Source organism: Echeneis naucrates, chromosome 6 (assembly GCF_900963305.1).
Source record: "Echeneis naucrates chromosome 6, fEcheNa1.1, whole genome shotgun sequence".
In the NCBI taxonomy this organism is placed as follows: domain Eukaryota; kingdom Metazoa; phylum Chordata; class Actinopteri; order Carangiformes; family Echeneidae; genus Echeneis; species Echeneis naucrates.
Window position 1 is genome coordinate 24,068,076 of NC_042516.1, and position 27,851 is coordinate 24,095,926.

At 43.9% G+C, this 27,851-nt stretch overlaps 4 protein-coding genes and 2 non-coding genes across 6 annotated transcripts; 1 reads left to right on the forward strand and 5 right to left on the reverse strand.

The window, feature by feature from the left end:
- Positions 1–43: 43 nt before the first annotated feature.
- cfap418 (cilia and flagella associated protein 418) lies at positions 44–3,570 on the reverse strand. The gene is made up of 6 exons (XM_029505044.1): positions 3,425–3,570; positions 3,011–3,113; positions 2,698–2,762; positions 2,385–2,450; positions 2,139–2,234; positions 44–1,452 (listed from the first exon to the last, which is right to left on the reverse strand). Exons 1-6 carry the CDS (start codon positions 3,538–3,540, stop codon positions 1,293–1,295), a joined length of 606 nt encoding a protein of 201 aa, XP_029360904.1. The 5' UTR covers positions 3,541–3,570; the 3' UTR covers positions 44–1,292.
- A 364-nt stretch (positions 3,571–3,934) lies between these two features.
- Positions 3,935–4,016, reverse strand: trnas-aga (transfer RNA serine (anticodon AGA)). Its single transcript has one exon. It is a non-coding gene; the product is annotated as a tRNA-Ser (tRNA).
- Positions 4,017–4,821: 805 nt separating this feature from the next.
- LOC115045507 (CD83 antigen-like) lies at positions 4,822–7,404 on the reverse strand. Its single transcript, XM_029505240.1, has 5 exons — positions 7,281–7,404; positions 7,067–7,206; positions 6,548–6,776; positions 6,076–6,170; positions 4,822–5,970 (listed from the first exon to the last, which is right to left on the reverse strand). The coding sequence occupies exons 1-5, from the start codon at positions 7,321–7,323 to the stop codon at positions 5,830–5,832; spliced, it is 648 nt and encodes a 215-aa protein (XP_029361100.1). The 5' UTR covers positions 7,324–7,404; the 3' UTR covers positions 4,822–5,829.
- Positions 7,405–11,054: 3,650 nt separating this feature from the next.
- Positions 11,055–23,740, reverse strand: LOC115045489 (collagen alpha-1(III) chain). Its single transcript, XM_029505211.1, has 26 exons — positions 23,600–23,740; positions 22,400–22,484; positions 21,811–21,876; positions 21,562–21,728; positions 21,285–21,407; positions 20,896–20,949; positions 20,749–20,802; positions 20,390–20,443; positions 20,251–20,304; positions 20,108–20,161; positions 19,605–19,658; positions 19,267–19,320; positions 19,121–19,174; positions 18,238–18,282; positions 16,897–16,950; positions 16,764–16,817; positions 16,444–16,497; positions 14,924–14,995; positions 13,749–13,784; positions 13,265–13,309; positions 13,146–13,178; positions 12,682–12,828; positions 12,431–12,607; positions 12,236–12,326; positions 12,085–12,162; positions 11,055–11,778 (listed from the first exon to the last, which is right to left on the reverse strand). Exons 1-26 carry the CDS (start codon positions 23,618–23,620, stop codon positions 11,573–11,575), a joined length of 1,986 nt encoding a protein of 661 aa, XP_029361071.1. The 5' UTR covers positions 23,621–23,740; the 3' UTR covers positions 11,055–11,572.
- On the forward strand, positions 21,923–21,994 carry trnap-cgg (transfer RNA proline (anticodon CGG)). The gene has a single exon. It is a non-coding gene; the product is annotated as a tRNA-Pro (tRNA).
- Positions 23,741–23,928: 188 nt separating the features above from the next.
- Positions 23,929–27,851, reverse strand: snrnp48 (small nuclear ribonucleoprotein 48 (U11/U12)). Its single transcript, XM_029505212.1, has 9 exons — positions 27,714–27,851; positions 27,113–27,226; positions 26,980–27,040; positions 26,811–26,891; positions 25,509–25,691; positions 25,207–25,328; positions 24,951–25,048; positions 24,708–24,830; positions 23,929–24,624 (listed from the first exon to the last, which is right to left on the reverse strand). Exons 1-9 carry the CDS (start codon positions 27,849–27,851, stop codon positions 24,537–24,539), a joined length of 1,008 nt encoding a protein of 335 aa, XP_029361072.1. The 3' UTR covers positions 23,929–24,536.

Consider the following 27,851-nt stretch of genomic DNA (forward strand, 5'->3'; position numbering starts at 1 on the left):
GGCAAATCTACATTTAAAAGAGCCAGTCAATTTTGAATTGAAATTTAAACTTTAATTTTGTATTCAAATTGTACAACATTAAATCCTAAACTGCCCGTCAAGCTTTAACTTGAATGTGAAAACGTATGAGCGAAAGTACAGCAGGCTACCCGGGGGCAGATAAACGGGGCAGTAAAGAAGCCTCAGTTTAGTGGCAGCTGAAAAACAGCCCACGACAGAATGCAGAGCTGCATCACTCCGGCTGTTGTTTTCCTCCTCCTCCTCCGTCATTCTGCTCTTCCTCCTGTCTGACAGTGAAGAGATTTAGTCACATCTCTGTCAGCTTCCATCAGGTCATCACTCCTCTTCTCAGAAGTGATGACACAGTCTGAAACAGCAAACATAGTAAACAAAAATCCATCAACCCAGTTTCATCAGATTAAAACATCTGAGCTGCTCCACTTCGTTACAAAGACAGGAATAAAATAAGATCTCTGAAATCAGCAGAGTGTTTATAAGAGACCTTAGACCAGACCGGACCAGGAGCTGGTGGACCTCAGCACTGTTTCACTCCACTGGGTGACGTGAAAGGAATCCACGAACTGCACTGAAAACACTTCCATCATTAAAAAGTTAAAAGTAAAGATCAGCCGACTGTCGTTAATTTCCATTATTGGAATAATCATAAACGTAATTAAAGGGTGAAGCTAAAATGTTCTCGGGTCCAAAAAGATCCATTTGACTGTTTGATTAGAACAAAAAAAAGGTTCATCTTGTTTTTGCCTCTGAATGTTTATTGGTTGTGTAGTGTAATAAATAGAATTTATCATCATTAATATTATTAATATTTATTTCTTAGTAAAATGTACATTTTGGATCCATTTGAACAGTTTAAATCAGAGTTTCATGATTAATGTAATAATGTTAATTATATTCTTGGCTTCAGACAAACAACAGAGAGAATTTCAGCTTTATGTTTCATACAAACAACAAATCAGCCGTTTTGTTTGTATGAAACGATCCTGTAAAATGACACATGAATCATGTTTGTACATTTAAAAGTGCGGCCTATAAACGTGTCTGATCGTTCATATGTGAGCTCTGTCTGTTTGGAGCTGTCGCCATGGTAACACAGGAAGCTCGACAGCTGCCTGCTGGTACTGGTCAGTATTTCCACACTGAAGACAGATCTGGAGCTGCACTGAGACGTTCTGACATTTCTCCATCCATATAATAAAAATAAAAAATAGGCTGAAGAGCCGGAGAGAGAAGGCGAGCAGAGGAGTCATAGCAGCAGCAGCACAGAGACGACATCAGTGCTGGTGTTTCCCACAGACCCATCTGAGCCGAGGCAGGTCCCTGAGGTCAGTCGGCTCCGAGGAGGAGAACCAGCTGCACTGGCAGCCGTACGCCCGGAAGCCTCTTCTCCTCTTCAGCTTGGCCTGGAGCTTCTGACGGTCGGGCACGTTGTTCCTGCACAGACAGGAAGTGACAGTTTAATAACCGCCCTGACCAGTCTGAGGCCACGACCCCTGACTCTGTCGTCCCTGTTTTCCTCCCCTGGACCAACTTCAGGACTGACAGACCCCACCCACTGAGAAGTATCTATGGTAACCAGGTATATCCCGCCAACTGGCAGGTATCCGTGGTTGAGTGTTAAATGTTTCCTGTTGGGAACTGAGAGAAGCTCGAACCTCCACCAGGACAGACAGACTACTTAAACCTGATAAGTCTGACCTGATGTGCATCTGTCCAGTTACTTTTGGCAAGTGAACCTTTGTTCACTAACTGTGTGGGTGAACAAAGCAAACTGCACACTTCCATACTGCCACCTTCTGACCACACTGAACACAACAGCCAAAAAACCATCGCAACACATGCACAGGCCAACAATTCACTATTATAGAAAGAGACGAAAAACATCAAAAATAATTCACGTTTCATATTTTATATTCATCTTGTATTTTTATGTACAGTTTATTATTTTAATACTGTTAGTTTTCTCTGCTTTGAGATGACTTTTGAGAAGTGACGTATTCAAACATCCAGTGAGACAGTGAAATCTCTCATAAGACACTAAAACACTGTGCAGAGGTTTCTAATCCTGAGACGGGCCAACACAGCAGCTCCATGATTCCTACAGAACAGAGCACACTCACCTGAAGAACAGGTAGTCACAGGACGGGTCCCACTCACAGTCATCAAACATCAGCACCCTGAAGTCACAGGACGTACACCTCAGCTGGTCGCAGGACCTGCACGTCAGCGCTAGTTAGTCACAATCACTGACAGAAGCTTCTGAAATCAGTTATATCGCTGAAAAACATCCCATCTGGGCCAGTTTCCCGTAGCCTCATAAACAGGACGGGATAGATGCTCCAGCAGCACCAAAGGTTTTTTCACACCTCTTTGATGTGGCTGTTCCAACACCATTTGTGACAGAACTCCCGCCAACAAACACAGGACAGCACCTGAAGGCAGAACAAGGTGACACACAGAGACAGTGTCAGAATTCAGAGAGCCAAAGGAACCATCAGGACAACATAAGTGTCTCCTTTTTAATGCACAAAATGATACAAACGATAGGAAATTGAAATCCTTTACTATCATGTTTAGATATAGAAAAAATAAGAAGACAGTTTCCCCCTCTGCTCATATCCTGCCATAATTACTCACAGCTGTAGGTGTTTTATATTCAAAATAAAATAATTGACCTACTTCCTCCCTCCAGTCTGAGATGGTGTTTTCTTTTCCACTTGTGCACCTTTAGAAGACGGTTCACTCTGAAATAAAATGTAAAAGATCACAAAGTGTCACCAGTTTAGAGTTCAGTTTATTTATCTGCTGTGTAGTCTTTATCCTAATACATGCAGGTGTTTTTACAGAAACACCGAGCTGTGGCACGTCCAGCTGGAGAGGACGAAGTAAAGAGTAAATGAGAAACACACAGATACTGAGCATCATGAACTTCAGGTTCCTTTTCTTGGAGCACCAGCATCACAAGCTTCAGTAAAGCAGGCCACAGGTTCACCTTCGGTGGAGGGGGCTGTCGGTGGTCCCCCTCCTGCAGCTCCTCCAGCAGGGCGTCAGCATCCTGAGCGAGGCTGCGTCTCACTTCTGCGGGTTTGGTGGCACTAAATCAGGATCAGAGACACAATCAGGTGTCAGTGCTGATTATTTTCATTTTCATTTTTCATTTTAAACACTGGGGACTAGTTCAACGGCCAACACACACATTCCTGTGACAGATGACCTCTGTGGGAAGCTCAAATCAGCAGTTTGGCTGTTTACACGGACAAAATGAGCTAAACCCAAATATAAATCCAGCCACGCTTTCAGATTCTGCCAGCAGACTGCTTCCAGTCAGCTGTTGGTCGTTTTCAGGCCAACATCAGCACAGGGAGCTGGGCCGTTAGCTTGTCGCTAACAAACTAGCTTTGTTTACGTCTGTTTTCCGGCCTCGCGCGGCTCCCCCCGACCGGAAGAAGCGACACAAAGGTTCCGACAGAACTTCTTCTCCACTTCGTCCAGAAGTTCGTCCAGGTCGTCTTCTTCATCCATGACTTTCTGCCCCTGCTAGCTCTGCGGCTAACCTCGCTAGCCCCGCTAGCACACGCTTACCCAGCGTTGCTAAGTAACAAAATAAAAGTCAGCGTCTCTGTCACAGTAAAAGCCCGGCTCCCTGCTGTGATATATTTATGACATTTTCCTGTTAACATCATATTTCATGCAAAGAACGATAGTTCCCGACAGGAGGGGGTGAATATATAAATATATAGCTTTAATAGATTTCCTGTTGGACCTATAAGAAGAAAAATAAACTCAGTCATTTATCTGGCAGCCAAATTGTGAACTAAACAGCTAAAACGGAACATTTGGAAAAGGAAAATGCTAAAAGACGAAGGTTGAGGATAAAGTTTAATTTAATTCTGAACATTTAAATAAAAACTGCAGCCGTTGTCGGCAGGATTCGAACCTGCGCGGGGAGACCCCAATGGATTTCTAGTCCATCGCCTTAACCACTCGGCCACGACAACCCGGACCCAAAACCCGGAAACAGCCAGTTTGTCCTGCTTCACGGAACCGAACCAACATTTGTTTTAAGGTATTAAAACAGTTTGTTTCAGGAACCGAGCCAACATTTGTTTTAAGGTATTAAAACAGTTTGTTTCAGGAACCGAACCAACATTTGTTTTAAGGTATTAAAACAGTTTGTCCTGCTTCACGGAACCGAACCAACATTTGTTTTAAGGTATTAAAACAGTTTGTTTCAGGAACCGAACCAACATTTGTTTTAAGGTGTTAAAACTGTTTGTCCTGCTTCACAGAACCGAACCAACATTTGTTTTAAGGTATTAAAACTGTTTGTTTCAGGAACCGAACCAACATTTGTTTTAAGGTGTTAAAACAGTTTGTCCTGCTTCACAGAACCGAACCAACATTTGTTTTAAGGTATTAAAACAGTTTGTCCTGCTTCACAGAACCGAACCAACATTTGTTTTAAGGTGTTAAAACTGTTTGTTTCAGGAACCGAACCAACATTTGTTTTAAGGTATTAAAACAGTTTGTTTCAGGAACCGAGCCAACATTTGTTTTAAGGTATTAAAACAGTTTGTCCTGCTTCACAGAACCGAACCAACATTTGTCCTCATTTGGAAACAGAAAATAAAAACTGGGCTCAGTTTACTTCCTTTCTGTCTGAGATAACAGACGTGTTGTAAACATGAACTCTGTTCTGTTTACGACAAATGTCAAAAAGGAAAATCATCTCTTTGTGAATTTACTTTCAACTCTTAAAGTTTGAATTGTGTGAATTATGTTGATTCTGACAGTAAAACGTGGTTCCGGTGAGACATCAGATTTTTATTATAAAAGAAGGAATCATTGGAGTGATAAATTAAAAACTCTTACACACACATGTTTCTGTTTCTTATCTTATCTTTAGTGTCACCACCAGTTTCAGCTGATGAAAGTAAAACCCTGCACATTTAAATCTGAACTGAACAACATCAACACAACAAACATCAGAATTTCCCAGAGAAGCGCAGACAGCCGTGACGTGGGATTTCCCCAGAAAGGGTTGTTTCAGTTCCACTTCAGAGACACAAAGAAAGTTTGTCCTCCACAGCGGCCCCCCTGTCACAGAAAGTCACTGCACTGAAAACCCCCACCCACACTGCTTTTTGCATAATCTTAGTTCTTCATTTTAGTTTTTACAGCGATCACAAGTCTTAATTTAGCTCCATGTGGCTGCCAACACCTCTGATCTCCCCCTTCACATGAACCTGAGCTAAAAATGTACTTTTTATACCCACATCAGTTTCCCACATCAGTAAGCACGGGGAGTGTGTTCCTACACAAACTTTTATGTTAAATGAAGTCAGCACACACCGAAGCTGAGGGTGAGTCTATATAGATTTATATAAAGATATTCTTAATATATGCAGCATGGTATTTGTTATTAACTGTTATAATAATCAGATATTTCATTATGGCATCCTTTTCTCCTATAATTCAAAACACCCTTCTCTGTCTTGCACTGTACTGAGCTACATGTTGACCCATCTGGACCGGACCATTCTGCTCCGCAGCGGCCCGTCTTGGCCTGAGTCAGCAGAGTCCACCTCTGGACGGTGCAGGGACCAAGCTTCCTCTCTGTGTCCATGTTGGTTCTTTAGTCTCTCCTGAAGGGTGGTGGTGGTGGGGGCATCAATACATATTCAATAATGTCCAATCAATTAACCCAGGAGGGATTGATATCGGTGAGTGTCCCCGTCATTGGATGGATGGATGATTTCACCCCAGCTCGGATGAGACTCAGTGTGGATTATGACTAATCAAGTTTTGTCTTTAAACCCAAATGTGTTTCTTAGTGGAGGGCTTCGGACCCAGAGTGTTGATCATCATTAAGTCCATTTTTCCAAGTGGAGCGTTTAACACTTCTTTTGTTGGTGCCTTGTGTTTCCCTTTGAGGACATTTTTCAGACTGCACTGTGGGAGAATGAGCAGAACAAACGGATCATTAAAAGAATCCATGGAAACCAGAAAAAGAGTCCACAGAAACACTGATGTGTGTGTGTGCTTTCCATTACTTACATAGCTCATGAAAAATATCAGAAGTGCAAACATCAGGACGCCTGAGGTGACACAGAGCAACCAGATATCCGACAGCTCTTTTTCTGTGGGGCAATCTGACAAAGGAGAATGAAAAGTTACTCACTCAGCTGAATGTGTGAGAAACTGAGGCACTGTTCACACCTCAGCAGGACCTGCTTCAAGGTTCACGCCGTCTAAGCCTTACTTCAAATAAAAACACACCAAGTTCTGTTCTTTGCTTGGGCCAAGAAAGAAAACCATCTGTTTTCAGTCCTAATGCTAAAAATAAGAGAAGCTAAGTTCCAAACAGACGTCAGTGTTTTCCTAAATTTATGAGATAGGGCTGAAAGGAGGGAGTCCCCTGACTTAGATTACTGATGCCTCAGGGAGCTGGGAACGTTTGGAAAGTCTCCCCTCGTGATCTGAAAGAAACGATCTGGAGTCTGAAAACACAAGATGAGTGGACCTTTACCTGTCACAGTCAGGAGGACCGTCCCATCCCTGTTCTGCTCCCCCACAGGTGCCGCCAGGTGACACATGTACACGCCGGCGTCACTGCACGCCACGTTGGGCAGGAAGAGGCTGTGGAAGTCACTCAGCAGCTTGACATCTTGGGTCACGTTGAGGTACCACCTCGTCACGCCGTCAGGGAGATCTCTGGTGATGAGGCCGCTGAGGCGAGACGACGGCGGCTCCAAAACCTGAGACAGAGTCATAAAGTGGATGGGCTGAGCCAGGACCAGACAAACAACCAACAAAACTCTCCTCATCACTGATCCCTTCAATTCACATTTTACAAACAGGCTTTCTAAGGATTCTCAGTAAGAAATAACATTTTTTCAATCATTAAACTCTTTATCACTCCCACTGATTTTTGAATGCCGAGCAGGAAGTTCAGTTATTCAGCTGAAACTTCCTGGTGAGCCTGATCCTTCCTGTCAACTGAACACAAGCGTAAATGGAAGTGAAGAGAAGGAGCTGTCTCTCTCACCTTGTACCACCTGACCGAGCTGTACTGGACCCCCTCCTTGTGCTTGGCTGTGCACTGCAGGGCTCGACCAGTACCAGACTCCGTCCGGATCTCCAGACCCGGACTGAGTGAGGCAGCAGCTGCAGAGAACCGGCAGCAGCCTGGAGAGGAAACAACTTTATTATCAACCAGGAGCAAAAGATCACAACTGTCTGGTTTGGAATAAGAAGTTTACCCAGAGAGCCGAGCAGCCCGAAGAGCAGACGGAAGGAGAACATGGTGATGATCTGAGCTGAAGAAGTCTGAGCTGCTGAAAGCGTGAAAGATTATTTAAAGGAAAGAGAACTCAGAGGAGGCTCCGCCCACTGGGGAGGGATGTGACGTCACACACACGACGTCGTTCGCACTGCTGGCTCTCGTCGCTCGTTTATTATTGTTTTGGAAATTCTGAATTTTGAATAAACCTAAAATGAGACTTGGGGACATTTTCGGTGCTGCTTTCGCTTTAGGTGAGTTCTGTAAACAGTTCGACGGTAAATCGGTTCTGTTGGTCGTCCGGTAGAATGAACGACTGTTGGATTTAAAGTCGGAAAACAGAGCAGATTCTGTGGATTCTGGAGAAACGTCGCACTTTTGCTTCGAGATGGAAAGCGTTAAATCGGCCGGTATTCTCATGGCAGTTCGGTATTTAAACTTTTCAACTTTTTCCTGCCATGTAACTTTTAACGTTAATCTAATCTGTGATCAGGTGTAACTATGTTTAATCCGGCCGTGACGGCAGGAGTTCCCCAGGGTTCCTCAAGGGGAAGTTTGAAGAAATTCTCCACTGTGACGTCACTGTTACTATAGTTTGTCTTTCTGTTTGAGCCACTGAACACAAACCTGACTTTAATCAAACCTTAAATCAAACAACATTTGAACTTTGACCTTGAATGTCTTCTCCTCCCCTCAGTGGTCGTGGTTTCAGGGTTTGAGTTAACGGAGAAGAGGGAGAACTTCTCCTGCTGTCCGACTCCGAAGGTCAAGTTCAACTGCCATTGTGACCACGTATGGAGGATAAACAACATGGTAACGACAAATCTGTTCATTTCATAAAGCACCCAAGAACGTTTCATGTCCTCCATTTTGGACCAGACTGAAACGCCCTAAACACAGAGGAGCCTCAAAGCTTTGACCACCAGGAGGCGACACCTCCGGCTCTCCTCCTCCCTCATATTGAAGTCTATGGGAAAATGTCCTTCCTCCTCCCTTATATTGAAGTCTATGGGAAAATGTCCTTCCTCCTCCCTTACATTGAAGTCGATAGGAAAACGTCCCTCCTCCTCAGTAAACATTTTCCTGATGAGTTTATGGTCTCAGTCTGAAATACAACATGATGTAGATTTTTTTAAATGAAGTTCAGTTTGGAGGGAAAACAATCAGACAGTTTTGTTTTCTTGAACTTGCAGAATTTTGCTTGGTTGAAGAAGGACAGTGATAAATATGAATGTAAATCTCCATGCAAGAGGATTGAGGGTGGCCTGATGGAGCTGGACCGATGTACCGACGTGGTCAACCACATGACGTGCGGTAACGTACGTCACACACTCCGTGTTTAAATGAACACTGACTATCTGTCCATCATGTAGCACCGTCAGCAGCAGCATGATGGTTTTTTTGGGGGGGCGCTGCTAACTGCTGCAGCTTGATAGCAGAAACGGGAGCGTTTGGTTTCAGGTGTTTCTCACTGGTGTGTTTACAGGAAGAAGTGACTGAGGAAGTCAATTTGCATCTCCAAAGCGTGTCTTGCTCCAGCTCGGCTACAAATCTGGGTGAGGCCTTTGATCAAACACAAAGTTAAAGTTGTTGACTGTCTGGAAAGCTTCTAAATGAATTTTTCTGTCTTACCTGCAGAGGGGATGCTGTTGTTCGCTGTGCTGGCTGCGATCATGCTGTGGACCATCTGAACCGTCTACCTCACAGCTGCAGGACTCCATGGTGCCATGTGGCGCCCTGGTACTGCAGGATGCCGTTTTTCCTCTCGCACTTTATTCCTCCTTTTTTTATGTTAGAATACTAATTCCTCTTTTTATGCACATTAGTTTTTGCCCCTTTTAGATAAAGTTTTTTTTTACCAAACGTAATTACATTCAATTGCACCCTTTTAAATGAAATCAACTGCAAAGCTAGTTGATTTTTCCTTTTGCTGGATTTACTGTGAAACTGAACTATGTATTAATTCATAATTGAAATAATTCAAAGTTGTTTTGGTACTTAAAGGGCCACTGTGTAGAGACAGGTGCTATCTAGTTCCACCCCTCACCCAACCTGCACAGTTAGTTTTTGGTTTGTCCATTTCAGGCTTCCATAGAAGCAAGACAGTATTGCAGGTTCCGTGTGAACGTGAAGAAAAACAAACTTTAACTGTAAACACTACGGCCCTTTAAACATCAAAACTGAACAAAACTACTGCTGCTCGAACAACAGACAAAGCAACAGTGAAGCTGAGCCCGTCCCCAGAAAATCCCATTTTTACTATTTTCTTTTATCACTAAAGTCACTCTCTTACTCTGGTTTTGTCATAAATCTTAGAGCAGAAAAACGTAAGGCATAGAATGTCAACGTTCTCAGGGCTCAGCAAGATGAAGGGAATGTTTGTGCCATTGACTCACAAAGAGAAGCAACTAACTTCAAACTTCTGCCTTTTCAGAAGCTTCTCTGCTATCTGAATGCTGCTAAGTGTTAAAAGTCGTCCTCTGTTTACATTTCCGATACTGTCTTCCATCCTGCTTCCCAGACTCCAGCTGATGTCATTCCTTTTGAGATTTCAACCTATATTTCTAAGTTTTATTTTGTTCAACATGAATGAAGGTGAAACAGGAAATGCACTGACAGGTTTTATTTTACCCAGCACTGTATTTATTCCCAAACTGAAAGAAGCTCCAGAAACATCTGGATGCTGTTTCTGGGCCCAAAAGTGTTGCAGCAGAAAAGAGCACTTTAACATGACGGACGTTTGGTGCGTCGTGTTAAAGTCAACTGGAGTGGAGCTGCTATAAGAATCAAACCACTTTACGTTCAAACTAAAACAATAGATTGATCACTCAGCAAATAAGCTTTTATTTTAAACAACTCTTAACCTCGACAGTTATATTTATGTCACATTTATATTTGGTAAATCAAATTTACCCCGATAGCCCCAAATCATCAGAGCACTTTCCATGTAAAACAGTTGTAGACCAAATTTTTTACTGAATAATTTAAGGAGACCCAACAAATCTTTAGGAATTGATTTGTTAAAGTTGCTCCTCCGGACCAGATGAAATCAGCATTAACTGACATTTTGATACAAATGGTTTATACTGAGTGTGATAAGTTTATTAATTTATTCATGAATTCTAAATATCTGAAGCCACTGTTTGGTTACACTAATCATGGATGGAATAAATGAATAATCAAATGAGTTCATGATTGTAGAACATAAGAAATCCTTTTTTATTAATAATCAGTGATTCTGATGAAATATTTTTAGTGTTTTGATATTCATGGATATAAAACTGGCCCTTTTTTATTTACTGACATTATTTATTATGAAGCTCTTTCCTGCTTAAGGACTCTTATCAGATCATAATCACTAACATCCTGTTTACTGTGAGGTACCCTTCTCAGATAAAAATGTTAAAAAGGGCATTGTCTGACAGCTAAGAATGACTGAAAACTTGAATTCATTTTGGTGCTGCATCATCATTTTGTCATCATGGCCTTTGTGCTCATTGAAGTCGTGAAAACTTTTTAGAACTGTGCTGTTTCCTTCATCAGTGTTCTCTTTGTATTCTCTGTGCAATAAAGGAAAAAAAAGAACTTTGCACTTTTTTCGCAAATATTTATTCCTAATATTTTTACATTATCGCGAAAATGTTCTCTTTATTCTTTTGTTTATTTGATTTGTCTAATAGCTTTTTAACAGCATTTATAAGAGAGTGCTTGTAAACAATAAAGTAAAATAAATATTAGATTTGTTGGTGACATGAAAATCTGAAGTTGTGAGTCTGAATGACAATAAATCAAGAAAGAAACGAGTCGATGAGATTCGTCGCAGCTGAATCTTCTTAAAAACACGACTGACAGACTGAAGACTCGTGTTAAAAAAACATCAGTTTATCTGAAACATTTCAGAGCACAGTACATGGAGATACTTTACAAAAATATTTACATTGCATCTTTTTATTTTGGTTTATTTTTAAAGTGAAAAACAAAAACTAAACTGGAGTTCAACAGGGAATCGTTTACAGATTACAACAATCAATCAAATTCTCTCCGTTATTATGAAACCTCTGAAATGTCTTCTGTTCACTTGGAGCTTCGTTGGGCTCAGATGTTAAGTTCTGATTCCTGGTAGTTTCTCAGCGGAGCACGTCAGGGTCATGCACTGGGCCCACTCACAGTTTGGACAGGATCAACCCCAGCTTTTAAAATCCTGATCTTGACTTTCTCTGAGCCGGAGCTGGAATTTCAGACCCTTTACGATCTCAGTGGTCTTGACCAGGCTCAGATTTTAGAACTGACCGGTCCTTTCACCAGACCCTGCTCTTTGCGGGTCACTGGTGCGTGAATGCCACAGTCCCGTGCCTCACAAAATCCCGGCACGCCTGCGATCCCGAGCATTCCTGGAACCCCCAGTGGACCGGGGAAGCCACGAGGACCACGGGGACCCTCCATGCCGTCTTTGGCCTCTGCTGGGCTACCGGGTGAACCTGGGGAGGGGAGGGGGAGGTATGAGGTGGTGACAACAGGGAACTGTGTCAGACATTATGATTGAAATCTTATCAGGTTACTTCCTGATTTAAAAAATGTAAGCAGGTTAATGTCCATAATGTCCTCAGGTGAATAAATCTTAATATCCCTATTGATGTTTCATTAACAGTTTTTCATTCATGGATTAAAAACGATCCGACATCTGAACAGCTCATTAATATTCAGCAGGTTGATTAGTGGTGACTGATCAATCAGCTCCTTCATGCTTCTGTTGGAGCATAAAACCACGGTCAGGAGTTTGGTACCTCTGGGGCCTTGAGGTCCATCAGGTCCTGGAAGTCCTTTACCTGGATCACCTGAACCGCCCTTAGCTCCTTTTTGACCTGTGGAGGGAAACACGATGAAGACGATGATGAGGATTAAAGTGTGTTCACAGGTTTCAGCTCGTCGCCTCACCTCTGTTGCCCGGCGCTCCTTTTTGGCCCTCCAGGCCTCTGTCCCCTTGAGGACCTCGGGCTCCTTTGGCTCCAGCTTTTCCCGCCTTTCCCTGACGGAAGCAGAGAGGGCGGAGTCAACTCGGTGAACAGGAAGTCTCTTTAAAAAGCAGACACGACAACGTAAAATCTCCTCAGCTGGTTTTAGAGCACTTACAGGTTTTCCTGTTGGCCCCTGCAGCCCGGGGGCCCCTGGGGGCCCGATGAGCGTGCGGTTGTTGATGGGGCAGCCCTGGGAGCACTTGGCCCGGATGGAGGAGGCGTACTGGGAGATCTGGGCCGTCACCACGCCTTTAATGAGCTGCAGGACCTGCTCATCCGTCAGACCGGGACCCTGCAGGGCAGAAACCATGATGAATCTGTGCTGCTGCTTTTGAACCTGATCAGAAACACAGACTGCAGACTCACAGATGGACCTGGGACCCCTTTGGGTCCCGCTCGGCCTTTAACACCCAGGTCCCCGATGGGGCCGCGCTCCCCTCTGGGTCCTGGGAGTCCAGGTGGACCCACGGGACCGGGGACGCCATCACGGCCGACCGCACCTTTGGCTCCGCGCTGTGGGAGAGCGGGAGAGATGAAGAGTCAGAATATATCATATTTCATAATCAACAATAATAATGATGATTTCAACTTCACAGTGTCACTTTGCTCTGTCTGAATGAACTTCAACTATAGTCGATATTTCCACTACTTTTTTTGTCACGTTTGTTTTCGTTCTACATTTGATCTGATGCTGTAACAATGAACTATCTGTATTCCTCATGATATTCGATTTCTGTTTGTCTTCTGAAACAGCTGTAACCTTCAAGTATTCATTAATGAACCTACAACGTTTAACTGCTGTGTGTGTGTGTGGGTTTCTAAATCCACACCTGTCCTTTGTCTCCTCCATCTCCAGAACTTCCCTGAAAGACAGAAGGAGGAAGTGAAAGGAAATTCCAGCTGGTGTTAAAAGAGGAAACGCAGACTGACTGTAAACCGGTGAAGTTACCTTTTGACCTTTTGCTCCTTTGATTCCTTTCTTGCCTTTCCCCCCCTACAGGAAAAACACCCGTCACTGTCATGAGGTTTGTAACAACAACAACAACAACAGTCCTCGAGGTACAGTTTTAAGAGTCTGTAAAACCAGAGAACAGGAGGAAGCCCAGACTGTGGAGGGAAAGTTTGATATTCAGGGATCATAGGGAGTCAGAGACAAACGAACAGGAAGGGTTCATTATGACATCACAAACAGTAATTAAGAGGCAAATTCTAACATTCTCAAGGTGAGATGAATTATTACATCCCGTCTGTGTGGCTCTGATTCAGGATCTGTCTGGAGTTTCTGGCTTCATCAAAACCAAAGCCCCGCCATGGTCTCGAGCTGACCCCCTCCCTCCTGATCCAGTCTCGGCCCAGACGTGTCTAACCGTCCGACCGCTGACTCATCGATCGTAGAGCTTCGATTAAGAAACAAGTTTTATCAAAGAACTCACCTTTTCCCCGTCCGGCCCCGTCTCACCTTTGGCCCCCTGAAAGACAATCGGACATCACATCAATTTGTTCAGCTGCCTGAATTTCAACAATCACAGTCAGACTGTCAGTCACTGAGTCTGGTCTGCATGTGTCCTGATGATGACACATTTATGGTGTGTTCATTAAATCAAATCAATTCTGATTTATTTATCAAGCCCAAAATCATAACAAAGTTACATCGAGGCACTTTACAGATCCCCGATCAGCCGGAAAGACTTCCTTTAAGAAGCAGAAAGCTCGGACAGAACCAAGCTGGGGGGGATCTGCCTCGACCAGTTGGGTTAAGAGAGGGAGGGAGAGGAGAGAGAGAGGCATGTGGGGTTGGGGGGGGTTCAGTTCATGGTTTCATTTCATGTTCTAAGTGAAACAGTTGGACTTTCAGGATAAAAACATACAGTCAATAGTGCTTTGTCTCTCAGGGACCCCCCCTTCACTTCTTCCTCTTATTAATGTCACTGGAATGAACCACATTCAGCTGAACTGCCCTTTAATGGGGAAATTATCAGCTCCAAAATAAACTGACCTTTTACTCTAGACAGTGAGAGTCTCAGTTCTTCTTCTTTATCATCATTATTATTGTTGTTGTTGTCCCTTTTTGGGGACGTTCCCCAAAACTCCTGAAAACCGGACAGCATGTTGGGACTGTGTGGAGTAGCTGCATTTTATTGGTCACAGAAAAGACTCGGCAGCGCCACCTTCCGGAACATTCAGCCCCTCGCTCAGGATCGACACGTGTATCATGGCGTGACACATGAAACCGTCTCAAGGACTCGTATCCATTTGAAATTTCAATTTGTGTCAGATTTGGCCGATTTCCACGCCTCGTACTTTCACTAACTCCTCCTCCAGTTTTGGTCCAAATGACTTCAGAATCTTCTCCAGACCACGAAGATGATGATTAAATCATTCTGTTCAATCAAATTAAAGCTGACAACTATAACCTCAGCAGCAATAAATCCCTAAAACTAAATCTTACTGTTATCTCATATCGCCCCTCCCCATCAGGTTTCATTTTCCTCTTTGACTCGTGATTGGCTGATTTGTGTCAGTGTGTGGTCTGATTGCACCTGATTAGTCAGTCAGCTGTGTGACTGATCTGCAGGTTGAAGCATGTTGTTGTTGTTGTTGTACACACCGTGTGGCCCTGCAGACCCTTCGGTCCTGGTTTTCCTGGAACTCCAGCGTCTCCTCGCTCTCCTTCACCTCCCTGTTGGACAAACAGACAAAAATAAAAATCAATCAATACTCAATAATTCTTCCTTGCTGCCTTCACAGAGTCCAACTGGTCAGCCATCACCAGGTTGAGCAGCTCAGTCGCTCTCTGACTACACTCAGGTCTTCCAGCCTGGACTCTTCCTTGTTGTCCTGCCTGCCGGCATCTTATTTATAAAGAGACGTTATCTGATGAGCAGTTGGACAAAGACAACGGAAAAAAAAAAAAAGTTCAAATCATGGGTCGAGTTCTCACAGTCCGTAATGTTGGTGCAGTCACTTACTGATTTAGTTTTGAGTTGATGGTGAAACTGAAACCAGTTTCACACCCAGAGTTGTAGATCTAGGGATTTTTATTTTGTATGTTTAAGTTTCAGTTTAAAATTTACACATTCGAGCTCTGGGAAGTGACAACATTCTGTTAAATCTGTTAGAGCCCGTTCTCTTCCTCTGGTGACCCACCAGGCACCAAACCGGGGCCCAGGGAAAGTTTAAACCCTTCTGTGATCTTTGGAGCCCAAAGTTTAACACCTTTGTTCCCCTTGTGTTCTGCGTGGTGAAATGTTCTGATGGTTCATGTCCCACACTTCATCCACCGATGAACTCAGTGCTGCCAACAGATATTCTGTCATCGGTTCAGAAGCACAAACCTGAGAAGACTAAATTAGAGAACAATTTGAAGGCCTGGAGGAGTGTAGGAGTCAAAAGATGAAGTCTGTGGAGTCCTGACAATATTCTCAGCCACCATGTTTCTGAAAACAGGACGTGCTGTCGCTCGGGTCATTTGTTTGCCGACAGAGAGACAAGGCGGGCTGATTATAATCATTTAATGGAGGTTTAAACTGGTGGGATCAAGTAATTGTAGATGATTTCATTGAGCTATCTTTGTAAATCCTCAAGACTCAGCTGCTGACCTTTGTCTCACTTTGTCTTGATTCTGGAGAAAATTTGTCAAAAATCTTTTTTGCTATGGTTTAATATTTTCTGCTGAATAGTTAAAGTGACGAAGGGTGTTTTTGTAGTTTCACATTCCAGCTGTTTCCACCTTTGTGGATGTAGCTGCTGGGATTCCCCTCGTGATAAATCAGGAAACCGCTTCCATCCTTTTATCACTTCCTCTTCACATTGACGGCTTTCTTTTCATTTGCTTTGCTTTTAGTCAAAGTTGGGGTCAAACTCCAGAAACCAGGTTTTTGGCCTCCGGTGACTCGACTGAGGAGAAATCAGGCTGCCTTTTAAATCAAGGATCTGAACTCCACTCAGCTGCTGGGGCAGTTTCTGCGCAGAAAGTGAAGGAGCAGAGTGAAGGAGTGTGTCTGTTTTTCCCTTCATGCTCTCAGGTCACCCCTGAGCGATGGACTGAAGATCTAAAGGTCTCTGGTTCTGTCCCGGCTTTCTTATCAGTGCTGAGTCAGCAGAAATCGGACCTGTGACTCCACTCACCGCGGCACCCGCTCTTCCCCGAGGACCCCTCAGACCTCGATCCCCTTTGTTTCCCTGAAAAAGGAGAGCAGACGGTGGACTCTCAGCACAATGAAATGAGTCTCAAACAGACGTGTGTGTGTGCTTCACTGTGAAATGACCAAATAAGTCCCGTTGAGTCGCCTTGTGATGTCACCTGACTATTCATTCTGAGTGCAGTGAATAAAAAATGTCCTGACAAGTTTCGGAATTCCTTCAGGAGAGACGTTGGTTTGGTTCTTAAATGAAGCAACTAAACATTTTGAATATATGACTGAGGTGTTGGTGTCTCTGTTGGTTACCTTCGGACCCAACAGTCCAGGTTCTCCCTCCACCCCCGGGACTCCGATTGGACCCTGAGGAGACACACAGCGGTTTGTAGATTCAGGGCAAACACAGTTTGTGGATCTTTGTGACTAAATCTCACACACTCACATCTTCTCCGGGGTCGCCGTCGCTGCCCGGCAGGCCGCCAAAACCTTTCACGCCCTGAGGAAGACGGAGAGAAACGTGATGAAGAGGAAGTCCACTGTTACATCGCCACATGTCCGGTTCTGAACCAGATCAACAACCGTGTGACAAAAATCATGATGTTCAGCTGATCTGTTTCAAAAGAGCTGCATCATGTGGACCAAACAACAAAGGAAAACTAAAACTTACTCTATCCTGAATCAATAAGATCACTTATTTAACAGATGTCCTGTCCTGAAGCCGGACTGATGTGTGTCAGCTGGAGTAATAACAGTAATAAAATTATTGGTTTACTTCTTTTACTTTCACTGTTGAGTAAGTGGAGTATTGACGCAGAAGAAAAAGTAAAAGCACAAAAACTTGCTGAAGTTTTGGGCTTTTTTCTCCTTGAAATAAAGTTTCATGAGAAATTGTAAATGGTGGAAGTGAAAAGTGATAGTTTGATTCTTTTTACTTCTCAACACACAATAAGGAAACTCATGAAATCTTATTTTATTCATTTTTAATCCTTTTACTAAATGAAGTGACTGAGTTAACGCCATAAAACCCTCAGAAGTTTTTCAGATAAAGAAAGAGTTTCTGATCATGAGGACACTAACAAACGATAATCTGAAGAAAAAAGCTGAAGGCCAATCAGTTATTTCTCTGGACAGGACTTTCCCAGGGAGTCTCAGCTCTTCCTAAATGATTTAGGGAGTATGTCTATGAAGATTCTCATTCATCCAGGTCATTGTTCTCTGTCCCAAAATTGACCCGTAGGCAACTGGACCAGGTCTTCTTAGAGGAAGAAGTCTCACGAGTCAGTTTTGAGACAGAGATTTAGGGGCTGTTAGTTGTGTCACCACCTTTCTCCCCTGATCACTTGACCCTTTTTAAAGAAGCCCCTTGTGACAAATTGGAAAATAGTCGAGTTAAGGGGAAATCCCTTTGAAGGTATTTTACCTTTATGAACTTCTGGATGTTCTCAGTTTAGTCTCATTCTGGTTTATCTCTGACGAGGTTCATCATGATCTGCCTGTTTTTGATCTTTAATTTGAAAAATCAGCTGAGCCCAAATTAAAGCTCTGTCCTGTGATTCCCATGACATTTCTGCCTCACAATTAACAGACAGGAAGTGCAGCTGAGTGAAAAGGGAAGTGATCAAAAGTTCCCTGGCATGAGGTCACACGTCCTGCTGATTACACGAGACCTCAGTTTTTGGGTTTTTTGGTTTTACATGATTGATATATTTTTAGTGCGTTGTTGACGTGTTCACCTGATGGAAACTCCACAGAAGCTAAAAGTGACGTTATGAAGCATCAGTACCTTTGGTCCGCTCGGCCCAATTCCTCCAGGCTGCCCACGGTAACCCTGAAGACGAAAAAACAAAACGTTCTCATTATTTCAGATTACGCGGAAACTCTAAATGTGTTTGTGTCACGGAAAAAGAGAAAGAGAAGGACGAGTTCTCAGGTCATTCTGACCAAATTGTTTTTTGGGTTCCTCATTTTAAAGCTTTTAGTTCACTTTCAGAAGGTCGAGTGGTCACCTGTTACTACGCAGATGGAAGGAAACGTACTGAAACGTGACTGAAACGTGTCCCCTGACATCATCGATTGTCGTCATGGAGACCACGATAAAGGAGAGCCTGTTTGATGGGCCGACAGTTTGTCTTAACAAATATTTCCATCTATAAAAAATGTTTATCTATACTTCCCAGTTTTAAACTAAAAAGGCTCCATTTTTCCTTCAGCACTTAAATGCAGCGTACACTTCAACTAATCTGGACAAAAAGCTTTTAATTACAGATTTTATTTGCTCTGTTAACTTAAATTCTAACTGTAAATGTGAAATACTGATATTTATTCACCTTCTTCAGCTGTCTGACTTAAACCCCTGAAGAAATGCATTCAGCACAGAACGGATTAAATTATGATTTGATTTGTATAAGCTTACAGTATATTTTATAAGAATAACTGAGAATAATTGAGCTGAGCTCTCACCCAGAGTGAGCTCCAGAACTTCCCGTGACCCGGAAACAGATCAGAGGTTGAAGATGAATGAATGAGTTCATGAACTTGAGCTGAGAAACTATAGATCAGTTCTGTCACTCTAAATGTGTCTGATGCTGATTTAATGTGAGAGACGCTGCAGATATAAAATCCTGATTAGATAATGTGATGAAGATGATGAAGAGGATGTATCTTACAGTGTAGCCTCTCTCTCCGACATCTCCTGGAAACCCGGGTGCTCCGATCTGACCCTGTGGGGGCAGAAGAGGCAGTTAGAGTCCTGAGAGTTCTGCTGCCTCCTGCTGGACTTCCTGATTCTGTTTGAGGATGTTTGATTTCTCACCTTCTGTCCTTCCCGCCCCTCCGAGCCCTGACTACCTTCATCACCTCCAGAGCCCTGAAGAGGAAACCAGGAGAGAGGGGGCCGAAACAAACATTCAGTAAACTAGAAAACTGCTTTTTGTGAGTCATTATGTTGATCAGAAATCTTTCCTCCTGACACAGCATGAAGATAATTCACACAATAAATTCACAAATGTAGAACTTATTTCTTGAGAAATCTTCACGATGTCAGAAAAAGATGAGATTGAAACAAATGAAGTGAAAAGAAAACATTCACTGAATACATTGTTTTCATGTCATTATTTTTATTTTCTTATATTAGTATTTGGAGCTCTTTACCTTGATACCTTTACCTCCTTTCTTGCCTGCAGGTCCAGCATCCCCACGAGGGCCCTGAAGCAACATAAAGGAGTCTGTTTGTATTTGTTGTTGTGAAATAAACATCATAGAGAAGCTGTGTTGAACTGTTGTTAACAGCTTTAAACGCTGCTGGCTGGTAAACACCCGAAGTCACCAGCAGCCTGTTTTCATGCGTCTCTGCTGTTGGTGGAATCTGGGTGATTTCCAGCCACCTGCAGCGACAACGCCTGGATGGACAGGTAAGGCCCACCGGAGTTAAAGTGAATTCATCGTAAATGATGCAGACAGGAATGGTGCTGTGTCAGTTCGGGTCGTTTCCTGGATCCACATGGAATTAGAACTGGCAGTCACTGAAGAAGCTTCAAGCTCCAAAACTCCGGATGAGCCGGACCGTCACGTTCAGATCTGGTCTACGGCTCCCTGACCAGGAACCACAGAAACCCAAAGCTTCTCCTGGCCTCCTTCAGTTTGAGGGAACTTACAGTGTCACCGTGACCTCCGACTCCTCCTCGGGGTCCTTCCATACCGACGTCGCCCTGATGAGAGACACGTCAGATAATTCCATTTTTATCAACCAACATTTATTTATTTTGGTCGGTCATGAACGACTTCAGTGTGTGTTCACCTTCAGACCCGGAACGCCAGCCTCGCCTGGGTCTCCTGGAAGTCCTGGTTCTCCCTGATCACAAAACAAACTGATTTTGAAGGTCACTCTGTTTGTTTTAGTCACTAATATTTGAAATACTAAGCAGAGACAAACGAACCATAGCTCCAGAGAAACCAGAACCTCCGTCGTCTCCTTCAGGCCCAACATCACCCTGTGAGACAGAAGGTCAAAGGTTAACAGCACACGCACGCACACACACACACACACAAACAAACACAAATGTGTGACAAAGACGAGAATTTTAGATAGTTATAATAATTTCTCTTGTTTAAATTTCAATTTCACTTTGGATTTTGTTGTTTTTAAGATCACATTTGTTTATATTGAGGCCAGATGCCAATAAAATAATTCCCAGCTCACAACATTGATGTGTGTAAAATTCAATAAAATATTTTATGTTTAGCTGATCATGGCTGAAACAACATCGCCCCCTCACAGCTTCATGGATTTACTCACCACTGGCCCGCGGTCACCAATTCTTCCCCGAACTCCTTTGATACCTTTATATCCCTGAAAAATGACGACGGACATGAGCTCCGAGATGACGGACATGCAGACGCTGTTTTGTCGTGGTCAGTAAACAGGAAGTGGATTCAGACTCACCTCTCTGCCTTGAGCTCCTGGTTCACCGGTTTTGCCCTGCAGGCCTCTGGATCCCTGTCAGGAGGAGAAACACAACCAACCTAAAGACGAGCCTGAAGACATTTATTAACTTTCTTTACATTATTTGCTCAGGACCAGCATGCACCTGGGCGATCCTCTGTTCATTTCTTTGGCTGTTTTGAAGAATAAATGGAGAAAATGTGATGGTTTTGTTTGGATGCTGGATTACCCATAATGCATCAGGGGGCTTAGATTTCATGTTTCCTGTGGGAACTTTGAAACAACCAGATAAAGCTGGAGAACATGACTGCTGTCATGTTTTAACATGTTTTAACAGGATGATGTCACAGACTCTGGTCTCCATGACGATGCCGATGTGATGTCAGTACCTTTGGTCCGGCGAAGCCAGCGAATCCAGGCTCTCCAGGTTCACAGTCACAGTCGGTCGGCCCCTCCTCTCCCAGAGCTGCATCACCCCCAGACTCCTCAGAGGAGCCGGCGTCATACGGGACCTGAAACACAACAGCCACGTCACTGCGCTCCTGCCGAGGGGCGACAGTGAAGCCCTGAAAGACTGAACAAGCCTCAGTCGGTCTCAGTCAGATCCCTTTAGTGGCTTCATAATCATGAAGAGGAAGTCATGAAACTGTGAACACCTGGTCCCACCTGCATGATGTCCTTGTCCTCCTTGGCGTAGTGGGACTCGGCGGTGGTGGCGTAGGGGAAGGACTCCTCGGTGATCATGGTGACCTCGGTGGGGCCGTAGGGGTCGTAGTCCCGGTCCACAGACTGCTGATCCTCGTCGTAGCTGTGAGTCGGCTCAGGCGGATACTCTGAGGGCGCAGAGGAGATGCTGTCTCAGTCAGAAGGTCTGAGGCAGACCTGTCCTGCAGGACTGAGGGACTCTGGTCTCACCTGGATGAGGGGAGGCCAAGTTCTCATAGTGGTCGACTACAGAGCCTTCATAGGTGCGCTCCTCACCTGGACAGACACACAAATGTACAGACAGGATGAGCAGGCTGTAGGCGGCTCGTTGGTCTAGGGGTATGATTCTCGCTTCGGGTGCGAGAGGTCCCGGGTTCAAATCCCGGACGAGCCCTAATCTAAGAGGAGGAGTTGATCTGCTGATCCTGAGTTTGTGAAGCTGATCTCAATCAAGGGTCCCTTATCCTTCTTATAAAGCAGTCAGACTGGACTGAAGTCTATGGGAAAATGTCCCTCCTCCTCCCTGATGAGTTTATGGTCTCTAGTTTACAGTCTTCAAAACAACACGATGTTCTTTTTTTTTACATGAAGCTCCATTCAGAGGGGAGTGGTTGGGGGCGGGGCTACTGTGTGATTAACAGACTGCATCACCCAATCAGGAGAGAGAACAGAGCAGGTCAGATCCACCATCTCCTCCAAAGATGGTTTCTACTGATTTAACAAACCAAAAGGGCCAACAGATGAATTCCAAACTGGAGGTTCAGAGCAGCAGCTGATTCTCGGCTGTGTGTCTCCAGACCTGAGTGATGTCCAGAGTATTCGTCCTGGCAGACAGAGGAGACGACACACAGCGTGAAGACAAGCAGCCGACAGAGAAGAGACGCCTGCAGGACACAAAACAAACTTTAATATTTAACAGATGAACAGTCTGTCAACGAACTTGACTGATTTACTGGATCATTGAAAGTGTGAAAGAATAAAAAGAATCCTGTTTGAGATCAGTTTGTGGGTCTGTGGTCATGTTGTGTTTGATGCAGCCATGATGAGTCAGAGCAGGTTCAGTCCGCAGCCCTGCAGGTCTCTGCTCTGATGTGGGCCGGGCCTGACTGGGGGCTCACTGACTCTGCTGGTGTTTGGGTGAGAATGGAAGGAGCAGAGAAGTCTCTTTGTCAGGAAACCACCAAGCTCTTCTCAGACCTGCTTCACATTCCTGAAGAGTCAATCTGGCCCAGCTGGACAGTCGTCAACACTTCAGCTCCAAAAGGTTCAAATCAACTCAGTTTTGTCCTTCATGCTGCATTAATCCAGACCAACTTCTTTTCTAATAATAGATCTCCAGAACTGAACCGAACTGAGACATTAAGAACTTCTGAACAAATATTAAAACATGAGAAGCCAGAGCAGTGACCTGCAGGAGCTCTGGGCACCAGAGAGACATTTCTGTTGCTGCATATTTATCATTATTTGACTTCAGGTTCAGTTATTTTATTCACATCAGTCAGATTGACTAAAATTGTGAATCCAGGGGAAACTATTTTTTTATGGTCTCCATAAGCAACAACCAAAGATTCCTGTCCGATCAGGCCAATACCTGAGTGGAATCAGTGCTTTCTAAGAGCATGTCTGACCCCATAAAACGATAGAAACTGATTCAGTTGCTCACGTTTCTGAAGGTAACATGAAGATGAGTTCATGTATGTTGATAACATGTTAACATTAAGTCAGCTGGAGTATATATTAATCAAAGTTTGATCATATAAACACAAAAACCTGGAAATTGTTCATCTGCTGTGAGTTCCACGTAAAAACTGTAACCAATTCAAGATTCTCCGAGAATAAATTAACAGTCCTCCGTCGCTGCTTTTTTCCAGTTTCTCTGGAGCACTTGATAGCTGCACAAAATATAATTCAATTTTCCTGCAGGCAGCAGACCAACAGACATCAGGTACCTCTGATCCCAGACCAGCAGGGCCCCGAGCCAAACCTGGTCCTGGTTTACCTGATCCCTGGAGGCTCCCATGGTGCTGCAGAGACCAGATCAAATCCTGCACAGGATGCTTTCAGGACACAGACGTGGACAAAAACAGCCCGATTCAGCGTTCCCTTTGCAGCTCTCCTCACAGCATGATCACAGCGATGACTCCCTCGTCTGTCCTCTCTCTCTGTGGCTCTCCCAGGATCCCTCGGGGTCCCAGGCTCTGACGGGATCCTCTCTCTCTCTCTCTCTCTCTCTCTCTGCTTCTCAGCAGGGTGACAAATACCTGAACCAGAGTCCAGCATCATCACAGCGGAAGAAACAACCTGAAGAAGCCCAAACTTGGTTCTAATGTTTTTAATCAGTGTGTCATCTGCAATCAAAACGCATGGCAGGTTTTTAATGATTAAAACAAACCTGTAGAAGGTTCATAATGTTGACAAATTCATTTTAAACAGTACATGAAAAACCTGCAGCTCATCGACATCACTGAAGTCTGCTACCAACCAAAACATACAACACTGAATTTTGGATGCAGCTCAGAGGAACAATCATAAACCTCATTATCTTTGGCAGCATCACAACATGTTGACTGAAATCAAAATGAATGAAGGCTTCTGTTTCTGCACAGACTATACACATCCAAGGCCTTGATCAAATTCACACCTTCAGGAACCATGTTCCATTTACAAACACATGCAGACAGTGAAATCAGGCCTGAAACAGGGTGACCTTTGACCCTGTGGTGAGACTGTCAGCTATCACACTTTTGCCCAACATTCCAAGCTCCCTGCAGCTGGAAATCCCTCAGCCAATCAGGCAGAGGGGGAGGGGCCTGCTCAGCAGAAACAGTGAAACGTGTGAAGCACAAAATGTAAAAATGTTTGTATTTGTTGGTTCTTTCTTCCTTGAAGGTAAAATTCATCTGACATGTTTTGACCTTGCTGCTGGTCCAGCACTCTCACTTCTCTTTCTCCTTCTCCTCATCCTTCTTCTTCTTTTTCTTCTTCTTTCGGTCGTGGTGGTGGTCACTGGGGGAACGGGAATCCCTGCAGAGATCCAAAATGACGATACAATAAGCACAACATCTACATCAGTTTCATCAAAAGGAGATGCTCCTTTCCTGTCTTACCTTTCCCTCTTCCTCTTCTTCTTTCTGCTCTCTCTGTCTTGGCTTCGTTCTCGGCTGTGATGGCGTCTGCTGTGGGAGTGGTGAGACTCTGTGGACGCAGATCTCCTTTCATCCTTCCGACGCCTGAAACGACAAATATCAGACATTAAAATAACTCACACTATATTTAAAATTCACTTCATATTGAAAAAAATAACAGGAAGCTGAAAAGAGCGAGGTCAGAGGTCAGGGTACTTCTTTTACCTGTGGGAGGAGTGTTCAGCTTGGGTTGACTCCTCCTCCTCCTCCCTCCACTGTCTTGCCAGCTCCTCTGAGTGGACGTTGATCACCTCTCTGATCACCTTCAGGGTGATGACAGTCAGGCCAATAATCAATTCGACTTTATTTAAACTTTCACGGATGATCAGAGGTGATAAATTAAGATTGTCTGTACTGAACTCTGTGGTCCACGCCACAGTTATTGTGTAGCAGCGACTGTGTGTACGAAGCTCAGTTGTACCTCGGTGTAAGACTTCTTGGTGATGTGGACGTTCTTGGCTCGATAAGACTGACGTCGCCTCTTGTAGTCCCTCATCTCTGCCATCAACTCAAGATGAGTCTTTGGTTCATTCTGCTCATCATCTGAGCAGAAGAGAAAAGTTTATTTTATCAGAGAACTGAGGGGAAAGTCTTATGTTCATATATATTATTATATATATTCATATTCAGCTAATCTGAGAGTGAACATTTTAATATTTTGATGTTTAGGCGGCTCCATTAAATGTTTCGATTTCTCAGTCAGGGCTCGTGGCTGAGTCTCACCCTTCTGAAGCTTTGACACCAAATCTACATAGAGATCTTCGTTACTGGACGATGCTGCGTCCTTCTGCTGGCCGAGGACACCGATCACGTGATCGTACAGAGCCAATCGGTCAGCCACAGTGAGGTCACACACAGCTCGCTTGTGGTTCTGAGGCACATCGACAGGCTGGCCGGAGTACTGACCTAATGGAGAAGCAGAGAGGCTTCACACAATAAGGAGATATAGGTGGTGAAAACACACACGCACAACGGATGGACCATCTGTGAAAGCTCGAACTGCAGCAGTTTAACTGACAGACGCTCCTGAGTTTGACTGTGATGTTAAATTCTGAACAGATGTTGAGATTATCCTCAAAAACAAAAAGTGCAAAACACAAACAAACAAAAAAACTAAACAAAATAAAAACAGCTTTAACTCTGAAAATGGGGCCAAACTCTTTGAACGGCTAAAACAATGAAATCACTTGTCCGTACATTTTGGTAGCATGGTCTCTAACTGCTCCATAAAGACTTTGGTCTATCCTGCTCTGTGTGCAAAGTGTCTCGATGAAACTTTATATGATTTGGTGCTATATACATAAATTTGACCTGTTTTGATTTTGACTTGAAATTTAAGGACACATAGGATACTAACATTAATAAACAGGAGTTCATTTCACAGACGACATGATGCAGCTTCAGTGGATGGTTCTCATTCTCCTCTTTCTCTGAGCTGATCTGTCGAGTATCTGATCAGTACAGCTATGAGTAAGTGAACAATGTTTTTGACGGGAATCATAGAGAGACTCACTTTTAAATCAGCTCTACATTAATACTAACTGGCAGGTCTGAACATATGGACTGGCCTCTCCCCAACACGTAAAGGGAAAAGTGTGTGTAAATCCCCCAGCCCTGCGGTTATAAAGGATATGACATTAAAAGGATACTGCACGTAATCAGGCAAGCCTGAACCAGAGCAGCAGAATTTTCTCTCTAATACTCACCCTGTCGCTGCAAACAGAACACATGAGACACACATTACACACACGTCAGCAGAGAGATGACATACCTGGTTAACGAATCTTTAAGTGAATGGGATTGGATTTGGGGGAGTAATGGGGGCAGATGCCAGCTGAGTAATGAGCCAAGGAGTGAATGCAATGTAACTCTCTAGTGACACCTGCTGGTCTTTAATTGTTTCTGCAAAGATTTGAGGGGTGACACGAACTTCTAAAACTTATGAAACCAACTCTGATCAGGATGATTCACATCAGCACATCAGGACATCAACAACAGCAGTTGTGTTGTAAAATGGGATGATACCTTGCCAGAAGACTCCCTCCATCCTCATCAGTGGCGCAGCAGATCGTGCCTGAAGGATCACCTGATGCTGGGTGGCTTTATCTGAATGATGAAAATGATCAGACACAGCAGCTCTGAAAAAACTGGACTGAGCGCATTGTCAGTCAGAGGTGACGAATCGAGGACTCACCCATCGTGAAGCTTCTGACGCTGCTGTTCTCGTAACACACAGATGGGTCGTACATCTCCGCCTGAAAAACAAATTCAAGTCTTCATCGCTTTCTTAACAACTGTGTGCATTCAGAGAAGCTTCTCCCACTTACCAGCTCCTCTGCTGAGTAGCCCATCTTCCTGAGGCGGCAGGAAGCTTTGTGTTTCTCCATGCTCCTGGTGGGGACCCAGTGGTCGGGGTCGTAGGGACACTGCTCCAACGGCTCCTGAGAACGCAACACAAGCGCAGCTAAGTTATATTTTAACAGCCTTTTCAGGATATAATGATAAAAACACAGTAAACGTATTTCACACAGACTTATGTGGCTGCAAACACAAACTCTCTGACTTACGGCAAGAAGGATAATTCTGCATATAGATAGATGTAACTTCATTCATCATATATACAACAGAAATGTGTATTTTTCATTTCTTATACAGCACATGAACTAATTATTTTACATTGGTTAATATTTAAAAGGTGGCCAGACAGCAGCCATGTTGTGATTAAGTGCTCACTATGCGTGTATTTATAGAGAGACAGTTGAAATAAAGCATAAAAGGGGGAAACCCAGATTAAAATGATTTAGAATTCAAATGCAGAGTGTCAGAAAACCGTTACATTCGTTTATGGAAACACACAGTAACGCTGTGAAACGACGACAGAGCTGAAATTTAACTTCCAAACGCCGCTAAGCTAACGTTAGCCGTCACCTTCCGGTAGTCCGGAGACCATCCCAGCCTCTCAAAGAAGTCATTCAGCTGTTTCCTGCAGCTCTCCGCGAACTCCGTCAGCTCCTGGATCCGGTCCAGACGGTCCTGAACGGTATCCGTGTCCCCCGGTTCCGACAT

Coding starts and splice junctions, on each gene's coding strand:
- cfap418 (XM_029505044.1), bottom strand. CDS start 3,540: ATGGATGAAGAAGACGACCTGGACGAACTTCTGGACGAAGTGGAGAAG. Junction 3,114..3,424: donor CGCGAGGCCGGAAAACAGAC/GTAAACAAAGCT, acceptor ATCCTGATTTAG/TGCCACCAAACCCGCAGAAG. Junction 2,235..2,384: donor GGAACAGCCACATCAAAGAG/GTGTGAAAAAAC, acceptor GCTGACGTGCAG/GTCCTGCGACCAGCTGAGGT.
- LOC115045507 (XM_029505240.1), bottom strand. CDS start 7,323: ATGTTCTCCTTCCGTCTGCTCTTCGGGCTGCTCGGCTCTCTGG. Junction 6,777..7,066: donor GCTCGGTCAGGTGGTACAAG/GTGAGAGAGACA, acceptor ACTCTGTCTCAG/GTTTTGGAGCCGCCGTCGTC. Junction 5,971..6,075: donor TGATATTTTTCATGAGCTAT/GTAAGTAATGGA, acceptor ATTCTCCCACAG/TGCAGTCTGAAAAATGTCCT.
- LOC115045489 (XM_029505211.1), bottom strand. CDS start 23,620: ATGGGAGCCTCCAGGGATCAG. Junction 22,485..23,599: donor TGGGAGCCTCCAGGGATCAG/GTAAACCAGGAC, acceptor TGTGTCCTGCAG/GCGTCTCTTCTCTGTCGGCT. Junction 18,283..19,120: donor TCGGAGAGAGAGGCTACACT/GTAAGATACATC, acceptor TTTCGTCTTCAG/GGTTACCGTGGGCAGCCTGG.
- snrnp48 (XM_029505212.1), bottom strand. CDS start 27,851: ATGTCGGAACCGGGGGACACGGATACCGTTCAGGACCGTCTGGACCGG. Junction 27,227..27,713: donor GGTCTCCGGACTACCGGAAG/GTGACGGCTAAC, acceptor TTGCGTTCTCAG/GAGCCGTTGGAGCAGTGTCC. Junction 26,892..26,979: donor CGTCAGAAGCTTCACGATGG/GTGAGTCCTCGA, acceptor TTCATCATTCAG/ATAAAGCCACCCAGCATCAG.